This window comes from Ursus americanus, chromosome 23, assembly GCF_024610735.1.
Source record: "Ursus americanus isolate L20-20 chromosome 23, mUrsAme1.1.p, whole genome shotgun sequence".
NCBI classification, from domain to species: domain Eukaryota; kingdom Metazoa; phylum Chordata; class Mammalia; order Carnivora; family Ursidae; genus Ursus; species Ursus americanus.
In genome coordinates this window covers 15,485,003-15,502,823 of record NC_142149.1, presented here as the reverse complement: position 1 = coordinate 15,502,823, position 17,821 = coordinate 15,485,003, and the positions used below count along the sequence as shown (strand labels likewise).

Sequence of the window (17,821 nt, the reverse complement as noted above, 5' to 3'; positions counted from 1 at the left end):
GTTGATTCTATAAATGACAGATCTCCCTTGGGTGTCCATACCATTTTACAGTAGATACAGAACATGAAATTTGGGGAATCTTTAAAAATTCTTATCTGGGATATTCAGGAGCTCTCTATAGATCACTGCTAATTTTTTCTTTTTTTCTTTTTTTTGGTTAAAATGATGTTCTTGCTCACAGTATTGTCCTTATAGATATGGGAGCATAAATTGTGGGCATCTACCCTGGAATATAGTCTTGTTTTTCTGGTTGCCATTCTTCCAAGGAAAATACACTGAGTGCAGGGAAGGTCAAGAGACTGACTACTAAAGTGTTCAGGGAAGAGGGTTGAATAGATTTCATTTGAAAATAGGTTAAAAACTTAGATTCCATTATTCTGCAGAAATGAAGGTGGATCAAGAAAAGGAGGTGGGAGAAGCATGGTAGAGAAGGAGAAGGGAGCTAGCATTTGATTCTCAACTAGGGTAGGTGATTTAAAGATTTTAGTCTTTTAAATGGTCAATCCCAAATCTTGGTATATTTTTAGTATGCCAGGTCTCCAAACCTTAATATCTGTTAGGCATACACAAGAGAAAGTGGTTTTCTTATACTGGTATTTTTACTGACTCCTAATTTGCAAATGGGTTTATTATAGAAAATTCAGACTTATTAGGAAATCCTCTAATGATGATGGTGTAGCGATATCTGGAGAATCTTTATATATGTTTTTTTATGAATTCATTTTATGTCGCATTCCCTAAGGAGTTTTTTACAAGTTGCAAGGCCTCATTGTGCTATCTCTGAATGTACTTGTTTTTGAAAAACTTAGTTGAGGGGCGTCTGAGTGGCTCAGTCAGTTAAGGGTCCTGGGATAATGAGTCTCACATCAGGCTTCTTGCTCAGTGGGGAGCCTGTTTCTCTTTCTCCCTCTGCAGCTCCCCCTGCTTGTACTTTCTTGCTCTCTCTCTGACAAATAAATAAATCAAATCTAGAAAGAAAGAAAGAAAGAAAGAAAGAAAGAAAGAAAGAAAGAAAGAAAGAAAGAAAGAAAGAAAGAAAGAGAGAGAGAGAGAGAGAGAGAGAAAGAAAGAAAGAAAGAAAGAAAGAAAGAAAGAAAGAAAGAAAGAGAGAAAAAAAAAGAAAGAAAGAAAAAGAAAGAAAAGAAAGAAAGAAAAAGAAAAAAGAAAGAAATTAATTCTTCCTTGAGTCAGAAAGTAAGGTTGCAATGGAAATTGAATATTGTTCCTGCCTACTTTCCTGGTCTGAGAATGATCATAATTACTGTCTTAAAGTACAGACTCATTCCAAAAAAAACCTTTGTCGTCAGTTATTTGACTTTTCAACTAGAAGTTAAAATCAAATCTCTACTTGATTTAAAGGGGCTTGTTTTTTCTGAAGTCTATCAAATACATAGGCATCAAGATATTTGTGTTTATTCTGCAACCATGTTACAATTTTTTGATCTTCTTCTGTGCAACATCTTTTCTATCTCTAGGCAGCAGGAAAGGATAAATTCACAGAGGGAAGAGATAGAAAGACAACGGAAAATGTTAGCGAAGCGGAAACCTCCTGCCATGGGACAGGCCCCTCCAGCAACCAACGAGCAGAAACAGAGGAAAAGCAAGACCAACGGAGCTGAAAATGAAACGTATGTTCTCTATTAACGTGAACTGTGAGATACTGCACTCTCCCCCCAAATACCGATGTCCTGTTGAGTGCCACTGGACAAAATGATACATTATGGGGATTTCCAGAGCATTAGCTTTCTTTTTAGTTACATTAATGGATTTATTCACAACTTATATATAAAAACCATGTAAGATTAATTCATTTTCTTAGTCCTGATCTCATTTAGGTATTTCCGAATGAGCGGGAGAAATAATGTCGCTTACCTTGATGTCATGGTCTTTGGCCACTCTTGTAACAAATGTGGTGTCACCGTAGTAGTCATATGATACACTAGTTGCTTATGTGTGGTTCTGGGTTATGGTACATTGGTATCATCTCGTGGGGATTACCTACATATTACTGTGCATTACTTACCTATTTAAAATATGTTCTTTTGCCTTTATGTTTTCTTATCAGTTCTCAAAAACATACTAGCCCATGATCCATCGCAAGTATAATAATATTTGTACTACACCATTGTTAAAAGCCCATGACATCCCATTCCAGTGAGAAGGATGGCTTAATGCCAGTACTCACTCCATACATACCTGATGTGTCGGGGAAGCCTCTTCCTTGACATTCATTTAATAAATCTGTGTTAAATGTTCTGGAGACTGGGGATACAGAGCTAAAGGATACAGCCCTAGCCCTAGAAGCTCAATGGTTTATTTAGGGGAAATGAACAGATGAATAAACTAATAATTACACTTAGTATAGTGATAAAAATACACACAGTAAATAAGCTTGGGAAGCATCTTCATTCTTATAAATAAATATTTTAAAACTAGACTCTAAATTTAAAACATTTCCTTTCAGAAAGTCCAAGTAGGAGCCCAGATTTGAAAGATTTTCTGGGCAAATGCTGTACACATTAATCTGATCATTGTCTTCTTTTGCTGTCACTCCCGTATTTTGTGAAGGGACTCTCTCTCCAGTATTACTTGAAAATTATCAAATGCTAGTGCATAAGACCATTGGCTTAGGAGTAATAGAAGGCACAGGCTGTTTCCTTGCCAGAGAACAATAATTAGAATGCAGTCCAGGCCAGTAGTGTGTCAGTAAGCAGTTGCCATCTGGAGTCCTGTGTCAAATCCAGACTAGAAGGCTTTCAGTCCAGTTTTTAATTAGAGTATCTGTGACTTGGCTCATTCCTTTGGCCAGAAGCCAAAAACATTCCTCTGGAGCCTTAGAGTGAGTCACATTATCATTCCTGGTATCGAACCTATTTCAGGCAGGGAGAGTCCCTAGCTATGATTTTTCATTTCTCCCTTTTTTACTGGTGTGATATAGATTAATTGGTGTAAGTATGTCTGTCACTGTAAAGAGACAGGTGTAACAGCCGTAGTGGATACGTTTCTTCTTGTTATTCTTTTTATTTTATTTTAGTCAGATCTCAGAGGCTATTTCGTAGCCCTGCCTGGTTGATAGAATAGCTGTTTCTTTCTCCTGCTATTTAGGATAGAAGCTTTGAGGTGTATGTGTCTACTTCTAGAGTGTGGAGAGAGTGAGGTTGGAGGAGTGAGCTGTCACTTCTTAAATGTTCATCCTTAAGATGTAAGGGTGCAGTTGGGGTAGGTGGAACACAGAATAAGTGATCACCCATCAAGTCAGCCCTCTGAGAATTGTGTTTAAATACCTTTTTACAGTTTATGGATTATTTCACATTCTCATTTAATGGGCACAGCAGCATCGTTAGATGGGGATCATTACTCGCTGCATTTTTAAGAAACTAAGACTTAAGTTTAAGTTGCTTGTCCAAGATCACATGGCCAGTGGCCTCAGTTGCACTTTGAACCCTAGACCCTCAGACTCCAAATCCTGGACTCTTCCACCAAGTCATTCTTCTCCTTGTTATTATAGTAGCAAAGTCTAAGAGTTATCAGAAATCGTCAAATCCATTGGCTTATTATTTTTCCCTTCAAAAAAAAAAAAACTTAGGCATATAATTTTTGTCTACCTCTCCCAGTGGATTTTCATCTGAGATTGTATGGACAAAACTCATTTCATAAATAACATAAAAATATAACTCATTTATTTTTCTCATTTTTTCTGGCTTTGCAGTCCTTTCTTGTCATATCTGATAAATCACAGAAGTTTTCTCTTGTCAAAGGATTGCAAGATAATTTTAGATATTTTAACAGAGAGACTGAATATACCATATAACGTGCTTTGGCATTTCTCTTTTTAATAGGCACGCTACGATTTCAAATAATTTATTGGGATTTCTACCATTATCTTCCAGGTTAACATTAGCAGAATACCATGAACAAGAAGAAATCTTCAAACTCAGATTAGGTCATCTTAAAAAGGTAAGCGTAAAGAGAAAAATATGTCTGGAGAAATTATTTTACATGTGGTATTGGAGCACATGTCATGGTTTGACATACATGCAGAAATCTTGAGCTAGTTAAGCCCACTCTCACATCCAGTATTTATTTTTATTTATTTATTTGTTCGAGAGAGAGAGAGAGAGAGAGCACAAGCGGGGGGGGGGGGGGGAGAGAGGGAGAGTGAGAGAATCTCAAGCAGACTCCCCGCTCAGCACAGAGCCTGACTCAGGGCTCAGTCTCAGGACCCTGAGATCATGACCTGAGCCGAAATCAAGAGGCAGAGAGGCTCAGGAGGTGGAGGCTAAACCGGCTGGCCACCCAGGCACCCTGCCCCTCTTGTATTTCTAATGATGGAATGTCTTTCAGTTTTTGAGTCAACTCCAGCCACCCAATGGGGGCACTTTTTCAACCAATGATGTTCCAATAGATAATTCTGTATATGTCATAAAGCTTCATAAGCAGTTATCCTCATAGTAAAAATTAAATAGACAGTACTAGCAGATGGTTCAGATTTGATATGAAAACTCTTAGGATATTTTAAATCACATAGTAGCTCTTACCTCTCATCTGAACTGGCTAAGAAAAGAAGGTCTTGTACCAGCCATATCGTAACACAAAGGCACCCACATAAAAATTCTTACTGACAGTGTTCACAGAGGCCTCTTGGATGTAGATTGCTCATCTCCTAAAGTTAGCAGCCCATACATTTTTGGTAGATGCTGCTTATGGTCATGATGGTCGATAAGCATTTAATAAACTGCTGTTGGTGTGTGTTTGTCTTTCCCACTGGGTTCTCCGATCTTGTTAAGTCAGTGGAACTTAAGGCACCAAGCATGATCCATACTTACAGAGCAGAACCAGATAGAGAATCTGATTTTTGTTAAAAAAGAGAAGAAGAAGAAGATGATTGTGTGCTTATATGTAAATACAGAGAACATTTCTGGAAATTTACACAAGACACTTAACAGCAGTTTCATCTGGGGAATGGGCATGATGGAGAGGAGGGATGGGGGAGCAGAGGGCTTTTTTCTTACTTGTATTTCTTTGTATGGTTTGAATTTTATTTAATATTTGCTGTGGGCTTGTTTTTTATGATTAAAATTCTAGCTCTTAAAAAAATCTTTTTCAATTCAAAAGAAACATTTTCCCTTCGTTTTTCAAAAGAGAAATGTCTGCTGTTTTGAAATGAGATTCTGAGAAGGTAGTGTCCTGTGTTCTGAGCTATTTCTTTCCTTTTCACTTTAGGAAGAAGCAGAGATCCAGGCAGAGCTGGAAAGGCTAGAAAGGGTTAGAAATCTACATATCAGGGAACTAAAAAGGATACATAATGAAGATAATTCACAGTAAGCAACTTGGGGGTATGTTGGGTTGGAAACTGCTGTACACTTTGACATGAATGGTCAAGAATGAGGTTTCTGCTTACTATAAATTGGGTAAATGATTCCACGGTGTATTTTAGCTCTATTGCAAGGTATAATACGGTCTGTGAACACAACTATGATTTGCTTTAGGTTAAATATATATAAATATATTAAGATTTATATGTTAAATAGTATCTATACATGTATTACAGTGCTTTTACACAAGTAGAGGTCACTAAAACAGTATAGCTTTGCAGTTGTAAGTGGTTGGCATACATTGTATATTCAGATTCCTGCAGAGCCTTGCTGAATGGAAGCATGGGTGACAGTGTGGTGTCGTGGAAGGTTACTGGGTTGAGATGGCACTGGTTTTGGAATGACCTTTAAGGGCCATTTGGGCATTGAGATTTTAAACAAGACTTTCAGGGTCAGTGCGTTAATTGTAGATGAATGCCCACCTTTTTTATAAGTCCTTCAGAGGATTGCAGCTGAGAAGTAGATTAAAGTGGGAAGTAGGTTCGGTCCATAATCTCTTCCTTCCCATGTTTTTCTGACTCCGAAAGGTGATTTTTTTTGGACATAGCTGTAGCTTCTGTATTTTTGTCTGGCCAGTGTGAGCCGTGGCCTTTTCTTCCTGTGAAGTGGCAGGCAGCAGCGGTCCCCACGACTGGGCTCTCTGCGTGTGTCAGGCACAGTGCCACGTGCCTGATGCTCTCATCTCATCTTCGCAGTGGCCCAGTGAGACTCAGCCTGACCAGGGACCTGTAACTATGTGACCCAACAGCTCCAGAGCTAACCGCCACACACTCATGTCGCCTTTCTCTACAAGCATGTCAGTTTCTCAGAATTAGAATAGTTTCAGGATTAATAGTGGGGCTGTTTAAGATCAGGAATTAGGTAGACATATTTGTGAAACTATTTTTGCCAGCATCTCTCCTTTCTTCATCTTATTGTTAGAAAACAACACAAGGTGGAATCCTCTGGGGGAAACAGTTACATCGTGAAACTGTCTTAAAGAGAGACCATGAATGCACATAGGACATGTGACTTCCTTAATAATCGAATCCATTTGTAAGGCGCTGTGAAATATCTTGGGACTTTATCGTATCCGTTTTGGAATGGTGGGAACATGTGACTCTTGACTACTTTGGAGGGAGTGGGTAGCACAGTTTGAAAATCCCCGATCCGGTGGAATCTGTACCCCGTCCTCTTACAGCAAGTGGATGGTGATGGTAGTTGCCCAGCTACCTTTCAAAAGGGGAGGAAGGTCAGCAAAGGTCATAGGTCCAGTTGTGGCCTGTGCCTTGTGGCTCTACAGCCAGTGCTGTCCGTTGTCGTCATGTGGTCTCCCTGCCCCGGATGGCTCACTTCGCGTTCACAGCTCTCTGCGTCCGTGTGGTTGCCGAACTAGCAGCAGCCACTGTAACCATGTGTGTAGCATGTGAGAGATTTACGGGAGATTGTGTAGTCCTGAAACTCAGGATATTCTGTGTTCTCTGTTTCCCCAGATTTAAAGATCACCCAACGCTCAATGACAGATACTTGTTGTTACATCTGTTGGGTAGAGGCGGTTTCAGTGAAGTTTACAAGGTAAGTGTAAGAAACTGGGCACAGAGACGAAGGATTGAATCTTGGTTATCACCAACTTGGAGAAAGTTAGGAATCATGGTAATTGTGGGTTGTACCTATTTGTTAAAATTCAGAAACTTTTAGAACCTGTATCTTTGGAAGAACTGCTTCCAGTAAACTTACGTGACTAAGGCAGGATCCAGTAGTTTGCCCTATTTTCAATTTGAAAAAAAAAAAAAAAAACCAGGAAGGAAAAAGACTCCTTTCTGGATAGTGAAATGGTGGTGGTTTTTATTCTGGTTCTGTACCTCCTGCCTCACTTACCTTTGTTAGAAATAAATATGTGTCACTTTTATCCTATAATTTTTTTTTTTAACAAAATAGATGTGTTAAAGTTAATTCTTACCTGAAAACCTGCTTTTTGTTTTTAAAATGTTCTCGTCTTCTCAGTCGGAGTGCTGAGTAGCTCTGGCGTCCCGGAGGCGTGTCCTGGCTTCATCCGGGCCAGTGACGTTCAGACCGCTGTGCCTCCGGTGGGCTGCAGATCAATAACATGTTCACCAGTCACGACCTCCTTAAGTTTCTGGGTGTTTCTGGCACCGGGCTTTTATCTGCAGAATCCGTTTATTAAATGGTCTTTACTACATGGCCCTGCGAAGTCCCTCCTTCTGAGGTGCGGCCTTCACTGTTGGGATTTACGTTATGCCCTATGAATTTATGTATGGGAAATCTTTTGGACAAAATAATTAGTTTTCATTTCAGATAAAAACAGTAAAAACTAGTTCTATCCCTCACCTTTTTTTTTTTTTTAAGATTTTATTTATTTGAGAGAGAGAGCACAAACAGGGGCAAAGACAGAGGCAGAGGGAGAAGCAGACTCCCTGCTAAGCAGGGAGCCTGACGCAGGACTCGATCCCAGGCCCCTGGGATCGTGCCCTGAGCTGAGGGCAGATGCTTAACTGACTGAGCCACCCAGGCGCCCCTATCCCCCACCTTTTATTGTTATAAAAAAATAACTGTATTTTCCAAAACTGTTGTGCCTATATGTGTGTGTGTGTGTGTGTGTGTGTGTATTTTTTCATCGAAGTGTAGTTGGCACACAATGTTATATTAGTTTCAGACATACAACATAATGATTCAACAGTTTTCCTTTTTTTAATGTTCATTTTTTACTCTGGTGATATATACATAAAATTTGCCATTTTAACCATTTTAAGTGTACAGTTCAGTTGCATTAAGTATATTCATAATGTGCAACTGCCATCACTATCCACTTCCAGAACGAGAATATTATTTTTAGTGGACTCTTGGGCTTGATTTTCTAGTATATTTTGTGATCTATGTTTGTAAGGGGGACTGGCCCATAGTTGTCTTTTGTGTGTGGGCAGCATTGTCTAGCTTCTGTGTCCTAGTTATCCACAATAAGTTGTGCCTGTATGTATATATATTTTTCCCATGCCCTGGAATGCATTGCATAGGAATTATTGGCTCCTTGAAAGCTAGAGCAGACTCAGAATCCCATGGGTGGATGTCATTGAACAGGAAAACATTTTGACTACCTTTTCAGTTCCTTTTACAAATACTGATTTATTCATATTTTCTCTCCTTTTTTAAGTCTCTTGATAATTTCATTTTTTTGGAAAATCTTTTATTTCACCTTGATTTAAAAATACCGTCCATACCTTAGTTATTTCTCTCTCTTTTTTTAAATGAAATGTTTATTTTTGTATATCGACTGATAGGTCAGAAAGGTTAGTCAGTGGGTTTTTTTTCCCCTCTAAGAATCAACTTTTTATTTTGTTGATCAAGTCTACTGTTTAATTTGGATTTTTCTTTTCATTAACTTTTCCTATTAGTCTTTCCTTCCTTTTACTTTTCTTTGTTTTTGTTTTCATTCTTGAATCATATGCTTAGTTTATTTTTTATTTTTGACGTTTTTTTTCAATTGTGGTAAGAAAAAACCCCGGAATTTACCATCATTAACCGTTTTTGAATGTACAGTTCAGTGGTGTTAGGTGTGTTTATGTTGTCGTGAAACAGATCTTCAGAACTTTCTTATCTTAGAAAACTGAAACTTTACCCATTAATCAACAGCTCTCCTCTTGCCCTCCCCCAGCCCCTGTGAACCACTGTTCTGCTTTCATTTTCTGTGAATTGGACTACTTTCAGATACCTTTATAAATGGAATCACAGTATTTGTCTTTTGTGACTGGCTCAGTTCACTTAGCATAATGTTCTCAGAATTCATGCATGTTGAAGCTTGTGATAGGATTTCCTTCTTTTAAGGCTGAATAATATTCCATTGTATGCATACATACTTCATTTTCTTTATCCATTTATCTGGCAATGAACATTGGAGTTTCTTCCTCTTCTTGTCTGTTGTGAATAGTGCTGCTTTGAACGTGCGTGTGCAGATATCTCTTGGAGGCCTTGCTTTTAATTCTTTTGTCTGTAAACCCAGAAGTGAGACACCTCCTTTTTTAAAACCTCAAAATTCATTCTTGGTGCTTCCCAAGTTGGTAGTTAGTGATTTCTTCATCCTGTTTTTTCCCTAGTGTGTTCCTTAAACCTTTTCACATTCTGGAAATGTAGATGTTTCCTCCAATGTTGTGTACATTCTGTGTAGTTCTTTTGCTCTTCTCCACTCTCCAGAAGCCCTTCTTACATGAGTGGTGGATCACAGTGTCTTGGGTTCAGAAATATGGTGTGGTGGGTAGAGAAAAAGACACTTGTAGGATCATTACTGCTCTTAGAAATTAGGTGCTATTTGATCTGGCTCGTACTGGCTTGAAATGGTTCTCTGCTGTAAAGCCATGACGTTACACAAGCTTGCAGGTGGACTTCAGAGTCTAAGAATTTCCATTTCTGTGAGATATTCTGTTTGAATTGTGTGGTTTTTATATTTTAAAAACTATTGGTTTAAATTTAGTATAAATTGGAAATTTCTTTTATAAGCAGCCCTCTCTTGCATCTAGTGCTTTCCTAGAGGTAGGTTACATTTTAAAGATCCGTTGAACAGTAATCATCACTATTCATGGACTTTTCCTATGCCTGTTACCTTCATCTGTTCCTACAGCATGGAACCTGGCAGATGGATGGTCATAGTGTTAGAACTGAAGTATTAAGTTTCTCCTCTGAACTTGAAAAACTAAGAAAAACTATTCATTCTAAAGGAATCCCTCAATTAATTCTTTTGTATAAGAGAAATTTCCTATTATATTAAAATACGACTCACTTTATCAGATTGTGATTTACACCCAGCATCCTCAAAAACCCACCTGTTTCCCTTCTTCCCTCTATGATACACCACTGTCTCACTGATGGAGGACTTGGCAGTTGTGGTGGTCTTTGGGGAAAGTCTGTCCCTTTCTTTGGACAGTGCTAGAGACGTGACCTGGTGTGACTAATTTCAGACATTGTTGGGATCAAAAACTGCTTTTTATTTACCCATCATATATGGGTGGAACTATTTTTTGTTTCTGTTTGTATTTTAATAAACACAATATAAAAAATTACGAGGTTATTTTCTAAACAAACATAGTGAAAAGGTGTATCTGGAGGGGTTCTTTCTCTTGGAGCAGGTCGTCTGTGTCCCCAGCATTTCAAAAGCAGCAAGACTTAATACTAGTGAATCATGCCAAGTCCCAGTGTCAGCAGAGGGGTGAGATACAGCCTGGGGGAGCAGGGTCCCAGAGAGGGCGGATGATGTCCGCAGAGAGAACTGTTTGGAAGGGACTGGTAAGGCACAGGCTGGCTTGCTGTTTGTGGTGTGTGCTGGGTTGTTTTCTAAGCCCCTTGGTGCCAGTGCGTCTGGAGACTTCTAAATTATCTGATCACAAGTTTTAAGAAGATGGTTGTAACTCTGAAACAAGTACGTGATATGTTGTCATCCATGGCTGTTTGTATTTAATAATGCATTTTGGGTTTTGAGTACATCCATGTGTTAAACAGAAGCTTCAAATCGGTTACTTGCCTGTAATTCTTGTTAGCTTTTATCCAGAATATAACTTATTCCTTTTCTTTGTAGGCATTTGATCTAACAGAACAAAGATATGTAGCTGTGAAAATTCACCAGTTAAATAAAAACTGGAGAGATGAGAAAAAGGAGAATTACCACAAGTAAGTGACGCCAGGGTGTCTGATGTGTCAGAATTCAGTGGTGGCGGCTGCAGTGTGGGCCCTGTGTTAACAGCGGTGCGTGTGTTGCTGTGCTGGTGTCATTTACTCGTCCTGACTGTCCTAGGAGAGTAACTATTCCATCTTACTGATGAGCAAACTGGAACTTAACAGAATTCGAGTAATAGTTAAGAAATGGCTGAACTGGTATTTAAATCTAGACTTCCCTCAATCAAAAACCCATGCTCTTTAACCTCCCTTTCCATTGTGTGTCTAACATTAGCTACAATAAACAAGCAAAGCCTCAGAAACCATCTTGCCTGTCTGTGGAGAGCAGATGATAGTGCCCTGGGGATCCTGGGGAGCTTTGGGCAGGACTTTTTCCTGCTGTTTCAGTCATTTCATCATGGAGGAGACAGTGGGGGGCACCTGGGGTACCTCAGTGGTGCTTACTTGACTCCTTCAGCTCCTCAGTGCTGTGCTCACCTCCCCCTCACAGTTTCCCCTCTCAGAATTCTCCGTGCTCAGTGTCCTGCTTACTGTGCTTGCCTGTCTTCTGAATGCTACCAGTGGCCGTCCTCCGCCGTATTGGGAGGGGGGGGTGACTTCTTTAGAAGGTATGATTATTACATGTACAGGTGTGAATTTTTTGGATCTACTAATATCAGGTTTTGCTTGTTTCCCCCACCCCAAGCTTCAGAACGTGGGAATTCATGGCTCATTTGGTTTGGAGGCCACACATACCTAATTTGCTTTTAGGATCCCTCCCTGGGCTTAGTTGTTTCCTTGTTGTAGGTACAGACGCTGAGTTAGACATGCCCTAACCCTGAAGAGACAAGACAGCCCTCCCCTATTTGACAGAGAGAGGGAGAACAAGCAAACACAAGCAGGGGGAGTGGCAGGCAGAGAGAGAAGCAGGCTCCTTGCTGAGCAGGGAGCCCGATGTGAGACTCGGTCCCAGGACCCTGGGATCATGACCTGAGCCAAAGGCAGACACTTAACCGACTGAGCCACCCAGGCGCCCAAGACAGCCTTTTTTGATATAAACAACCCACCTCCTTTCTATAAAAGCAGTTTTGTTTTTTTTCTTATAAATAGTACTTTGGAGGGGAAAAAAGCAGTGGAGTTTGAAGTAGCCTTGTAATTGGCTACTAAGTCTCATTTCTGCATCATCAGCTGGTTCTTGGGGCATGGACCAACACAGCTCCTGCTGTGTACCTATTACTCACCAGGGATCCGGGACCTCTTCCTCTTCCATGCAGATTGGCAGTGGCACTCAGCACTGGAGAAGCGGAGGTTCCTACGGCATTAAGAGAAATAGGGCTTAGCAGATGTAGGCAAAGGGATGATGTGTACTGGATGCGTGGCACCCTGCATGTGTATCGTACGTGACAGGCAGCTGCAGTCCAGATGCTTCTGAGGAGCTGTTACGTTATTAGAAGTACATTCCAGTCACTTGGCGTGCGGGGACGAATGGCATGCCACAGTGAATGCCAGGAGCACTCCAGGGAAGGAAACCACATGTCGTTCTGACCAGTTAGAAATGGGAAATGTCCCCATTATATTGAGACTCTCAGAGTGCATAAGGGTGTTGGAACTATACGTGCTTCTCTTTAAAAATGCTCTTGAGCTGTCCTTGGAGCCTGTTCTCTATCTTACGTGTGTGCGTTGACCACTCTGACTTCATGAGGGGCCAGCCTTGGTCAGCCTTGAGAAAATGGTTCCTGTGCCGGGATTTACCCATACTTTGCCTGGTCTCAGTGTCCAGCCTTTAGGCTGGCCCGAAAGAGAACTCTGGTAAGGAACACTGTAGTAACTGTAGGGCGGGGGGTGCTGCTTGCCTTAGCCCTTTGCAACAGTGAGGGATTGTAGCCGGGACCGTGTACCTCCGTGACACATTCGGCAAGCTGTTTCAAGTGCTAGCGGGGAGAGATGGGGGATCTATCTCACATTCCTCTACCAGGCAGAATCGTAGAGCAAATGAAGAGGTTGTCTCATTTTTCTAAGCTCTTGACTGGTCCAGCTCCAGGCTCGCAGTGGTGCCTACCCCTTTGTTTCCTCACTGGAGGTGGGAATCATAGCACCCAGGGATCTTCTGTGGAGCCATCTCTGCAGGGGAGCGCGTATGCAGAGTTCTTGTGACTTCCATTCACGCCTGGGGAGAAATTCTTAAGTATCTCCACCTTGCTTTGAAAGATTTTGCTTGATATGAAATCATACTGATGAGAATAGGCTATATAGATAATAGTGAATTAGCAAAATGTCATTAACTCCTTTGAACTTAAAGAAGGCTTATATCAAGCACATAACAGATTTTAGAGAGTGCTTTAAAAATTCAGTATTAAACTAAAAAGAGGTACACTTGAGTGTCGTGGTAACAGTATAAAATATGAAAATGCTACTATTCTTCTGCATAGTAATGTCTTTGATTGCTTTTCCTGTCGTGGGAGTGGCTTCCCAGTCCCATCTGGAATCAAGACATTTGGGTAAAAAGGAAGATCTCAAAGGTTGTTGTTTTGTTTAATTTTGAGTTCTCTTCTGCACCTCCTTTCCTCTCCTTCCCTCACAAACAAAAAGCAAATCGATTATTTTACTTTTGCATTATTAAAGCATTCGTATTACAAGATTTAACTCCCCCAAATAACATATTAAAAACTCCACAGTAGGAAACGTTTCATATAAAGCTGTCCACAGAAATAATCGTATCTGAATTAGTATACTCTTGTGTATGATACTCTTGTAAGTTTTTAGGACAGAATCATTTTGGAAGTCTAAGTATATATCCACTTACAAGAGAGTAAAAAACTGACACCTTAGTGGATACATTTCTTCCAGTTTCTGATTCAGGGCTCTGTATTCAGTGCATTCAACCCTTGGATTAAATTAAAAGTTGAGCATCTGAGGGACGCGGCAGAGCCATTGGCTTGCCTGATGAAGCACGAGAAGTGGGCTTAGAGCCCGACATGATGTGGAGGGAATGCTTTCACCGATCACAGCAAATGCCCTTGGTTGACCAGGACTTCGAATGACCCTTCCTTTGGTTCTTAATGCTTGCCTCCTTTAGTTTCCTGTATTTTCTGTACCTTGACACAGAAATTGGTCTCTGCTCTGAAATGTATGACAAAATTAAAAAGTTAAAACAATGGCAGAGAAGTATACAGTTTTAGTGTGCTAGTGTAAGAAATGACTTGAATGGTTATCTAGTTAGTCCCTAGCTTTCTAAACTGGGTTTTTGTTAACAGCATCACTTTAATTTTACTGAATGAAATATTACATGGAATCTTAATATTTGGAAAGGACAGGTGTGACGCTGCTTAGGTGGGATGAGGGGTTGGGCCACAGCTACATTTGCTCAGTGTCTGCACCGGGTCTCTGGAGGCCTGGATCCAGGAAGCAGCCTTTGAAACCTCCAGTCCTGCGCAGCCACGGGGAAGCCCAGAGAAGCGACATCGCAGAGCTGGGACTCAGGGCCAGGTTTCCAGGTCCCAGTATAGTGGGTGTCCTGACACTGCTCTGCCTAAGTGCTGGCAAGTCTTTTTCAGAAAGACATAAACATGATGAATGTCAGAAGAAGCAAAAAAATCGCCAAAAGTGGCAGCTTGAAAAATAAGCTTTGTCAAGCACAGTTTCCATCAGGGAAAAACATGTTTAATTACTTTTATATTCCTGTTCCTCTCTCCTCCTTGCCCTGGTTGTCTCCTCAGCTTTTCTTTAGTTGAGTACTTTCTGTGTATCTTTGATATACTGGAATATACCAATTTCAGAAAACATCAACTTAGTTTTATTTACCATACTCTGGAAAGTTTCTCTTTTCTGACTCTTGCCTTATAAGAAAGTGCCCCAAACTAAATGGTGGTAGCTTACTTAAAAAATAAAAATTTTCTGTTGCTCTCTTTTTAAATAAGAATTAAATACTTCAAAAATTATTGGTAATTATATTGAATAAACTTGCTCTGTAATTCTTTTAAAATTCAACGAATACGTGAGATTATATAGTTTGTTTTTGTTCCTAATCTTATTAAATCATTTCAAATAGGAAAAGCACTAAAAAAAAATGTTAATACGTATATGTAAACTCTCATTCCAGGAAAACTGGGGTTCAGTGATTTCCTTTTTTAAAAGATTTGCTTATTTGAGAGAGAGAGATAAAATGCATTCACATGCACACACGCACGCAGGCATGCACCGAGGGGGAGGGGCAGAGAGAGAGAGAGAATCCCAAGCAGCTTCTTCGCTGTGTGTGGAGCCCAGTATGGGGCTTGATCTCACTACCCTGAGATCATGATCTGAGCTGAAATCAAGAGTTGGATGCTTAACAGACTGAGCCACCCAGGCACCCTGGGTTCCATAATTTCTTATCAATTTCACATTTTCTTAGAAGAAAGTAAAGCTGATAGCCCTTTAAATTCTTTTTGTGAGGAGCTAGGACTCCTTAAAGCAAATACAAAGCACTGCTAATTGCCTTCTGTAATCTGTAACCCTTTTACCCAAGGAGTTTATGTGCCAAAATCGATCTCCTTGATGCAGCCCAGGATATAAACATTTATAGATAGGAAGTATCAGCTTTTGAGGGGCGAGAAAAAGCTATCTGTATAATTTTAAAGCTTTGATATTTGGGTATAAATATCAAACAGGTGAGACTGTGATAGAATGAACTTGAAAGGAATAAAAGGTTGCTAAAGGGTTGGCTTCTAGTCATTCAACAAATATTTGAGCACCTGCTATTTTCTCAACCGCTTAGTAGACACCAGTAGAGAAAACAGGATGAGGAAGGATAGAAGGGCCAGCCAGACCTGACTGGAATGCACAGGCAGAAACAGGGAGCAGTGAGAGAATATGTAGGAGTATCCTTGAAGAGGTCTGAAAGACAGTCCAAAATACAAAATGTTAATTTTCCACTTTGTTTACAGGCATGCATGTAGGGAATACCGGATTCACAAAGAACTGGATCATCCCAGGATAGTTAAGCTGTATGATTACTTTTCACTGGACACTGACTCGTAAGTGCTGTGCCATTTTAGCTTAGCAGTTGCTACTGGTTTCTTGTGGTGTGTTGACTACTCATGGAATAGAGTTTCAATCTGGGTCGAGGAAATACCCTCTGAGGGAACCAAGTGCATTTATTTCTGGGCAGATGATCCTGTGTGAATTCACATTGGGGCCAGCAGTACATCTCTTGGCCACAGGATGTGTGATGGTGTGCTGGTAAACGTTTAACAACCAGCTCGGTGGGGAGCGGATAGGGCTAATTCATAGTATTCGACAGTTTCTGTGATAATGAATTTCTCAGCATGTCTAGTTTCACTCTACTAACTTAAAAAAAAAATCCAGCTTTATTGAGATAGGATTTAAATACCATATAGCTCACCCCTTGTATACAATTCACGGCTCGTAGTATGTTCACACATATGTGCAGTCATCGCCATAGTCATTTTTAGAACATTTTCACTAACCTCAAAAAGAAACCCCATATTTTTTGCTATCACTCCCCTATCCCCCCCCCGCCCTGCCCCCAGCCCTAAGCAGCCACTAATCTTTTTTTTTGTCTCTATAGATTTCCTATTCTAGACTTTCATTTGAATTACTCATAGTATATGGACTTTTATGACTGGCTTCTTTCATTTAACAAGATGTGTTTTCAGGGTCATCCTTAGCGTAGCACGGATCAGTACTTCGTTCCTTTTTATGACCAAATATATTCCATTGTACGAATATACCACCTTTTGTTTGTCCATTCATCCTACCGGTGGCTTAATATCCAGCTCATAAAATTCCTGAAAATTTAACTCTCAGCTCTTGGTAACTATCACAAGTTGCTGCCAGCTGCCTCTGACACGCACCACCGAGTGTGGACTGTCCGAGAGTCTCTGCCCCAGCTGCAGATTCTGATAGACAGTGATGGGCCTTTCAAGGAAGGACCAGCAATGTGATTTTATCATAGAATGGGAATGAATGTGGCAAAAATGAAGGCATAACTCGATGCTGCATGTGAAATAGAGCCTCACAGGCATGTAGGAGGTTAGAGGTTTAAAGGGATCTCAGTTCAGCCTTCTCACTTGTATAGATGGAAATCTGTGGACCAGGGAAGTTAAAGGACTTGCCTGAGATCCCTAGTACTCTTAGGCATTGTCTTATTACCTGGTATAGGTGAACTGCATTACCTCTGGGTTTTCCGGGGGTTTAGAAACAGTTCAGCATTTGGAAACGTTTTCTCTGTAGGGGTCTGAACTGAGTCAGGAGAACATACCATAGGGTCTGGCCAGCAGGTGTTCCTCTTCGCCTTGCAGGGTGGTTCTAGGCGTTTTGGCCTATTCCAGACAGCAGCTGTCTCAGGGATTGCTATGCTGAGAACCGTCCCACATTTAGAAATGTTCCCAAAAGGGGGAGACCTTAATTCCCTTTGGAAATGCGAACGATCCCTTCTTCCACCTGCTCAGGGATGTACTCTTTCCAGAAGGGTGGCCCTCGAACCTGGCATAGTCAGTGCGTGGTTAGCATGGATGATATCTAGGTAGAGAACAGGTCTCCACAGGGTGGCCCTACCTTTTTGCTTTGAGTAAATTATTTGAATACTAGGTAGACCACCCCCACACCCCCGGCCACCACCACCCCTCAAAATGTAAGTATAAAAAAGATCTCAAAAATAAATAGGACTTGGATTATTTGCAATTTTGAATTGTGTATACACTTTTAACTGATCTGAGGAATTGACTTGGTTGTGTGCTATTCTTAAGTTTATTTTGTTCCTCCTATTGTGTGTATGGTGAATTTTCACCATCATTTTAGAAAATCTGAGA

At 40.5% G+C, this 17,821-nt stretch overlaps 1 protein-coding gene across 7 annotated transcripts in view; it reads left to right on the top strand.

Moving 5' to 3' along the window:
* TLK2 (tousled like kinase 2) overlaps positions 1 to 17,821 on the top strand; it is a 107,310-nt gene that overhangs the window by 75,723 nt on the left and 13,766 nt on the right. For all 7 annotated transcript variants that reach the window (XM_087854242.1, XM_045814577.2, XM_045814579.2 and 4 more), the window contains 6 exons: positions 1,476 to 1,628; positions 3,891 to 3,957; positions 5,224 to 5,321; positions 6,848 to 6,929; positions 10,936 to 11,027; positions 15,935 to 16,024. In XM_087854242.1, the coding sequence (XP_087710368.1) occupies positions 1,476 to 1,628; positions 3,891 to 3,957; positions 5,224 to 5,321; positions 6,848 to 6,929; positions 10,936 to 11,027; positions 15,935 to 16,024 (582 nt within the window). The remainder of the gene's footprint in view (positions 1 to 1,475; positions 1,629 to 3,890; positions 3,958 to 5,223; positions 5,322 to 6,847; positions 6,930 to 10,935; positions 11,028 to 15,934; positions 16,025 to 17,821) is intronic.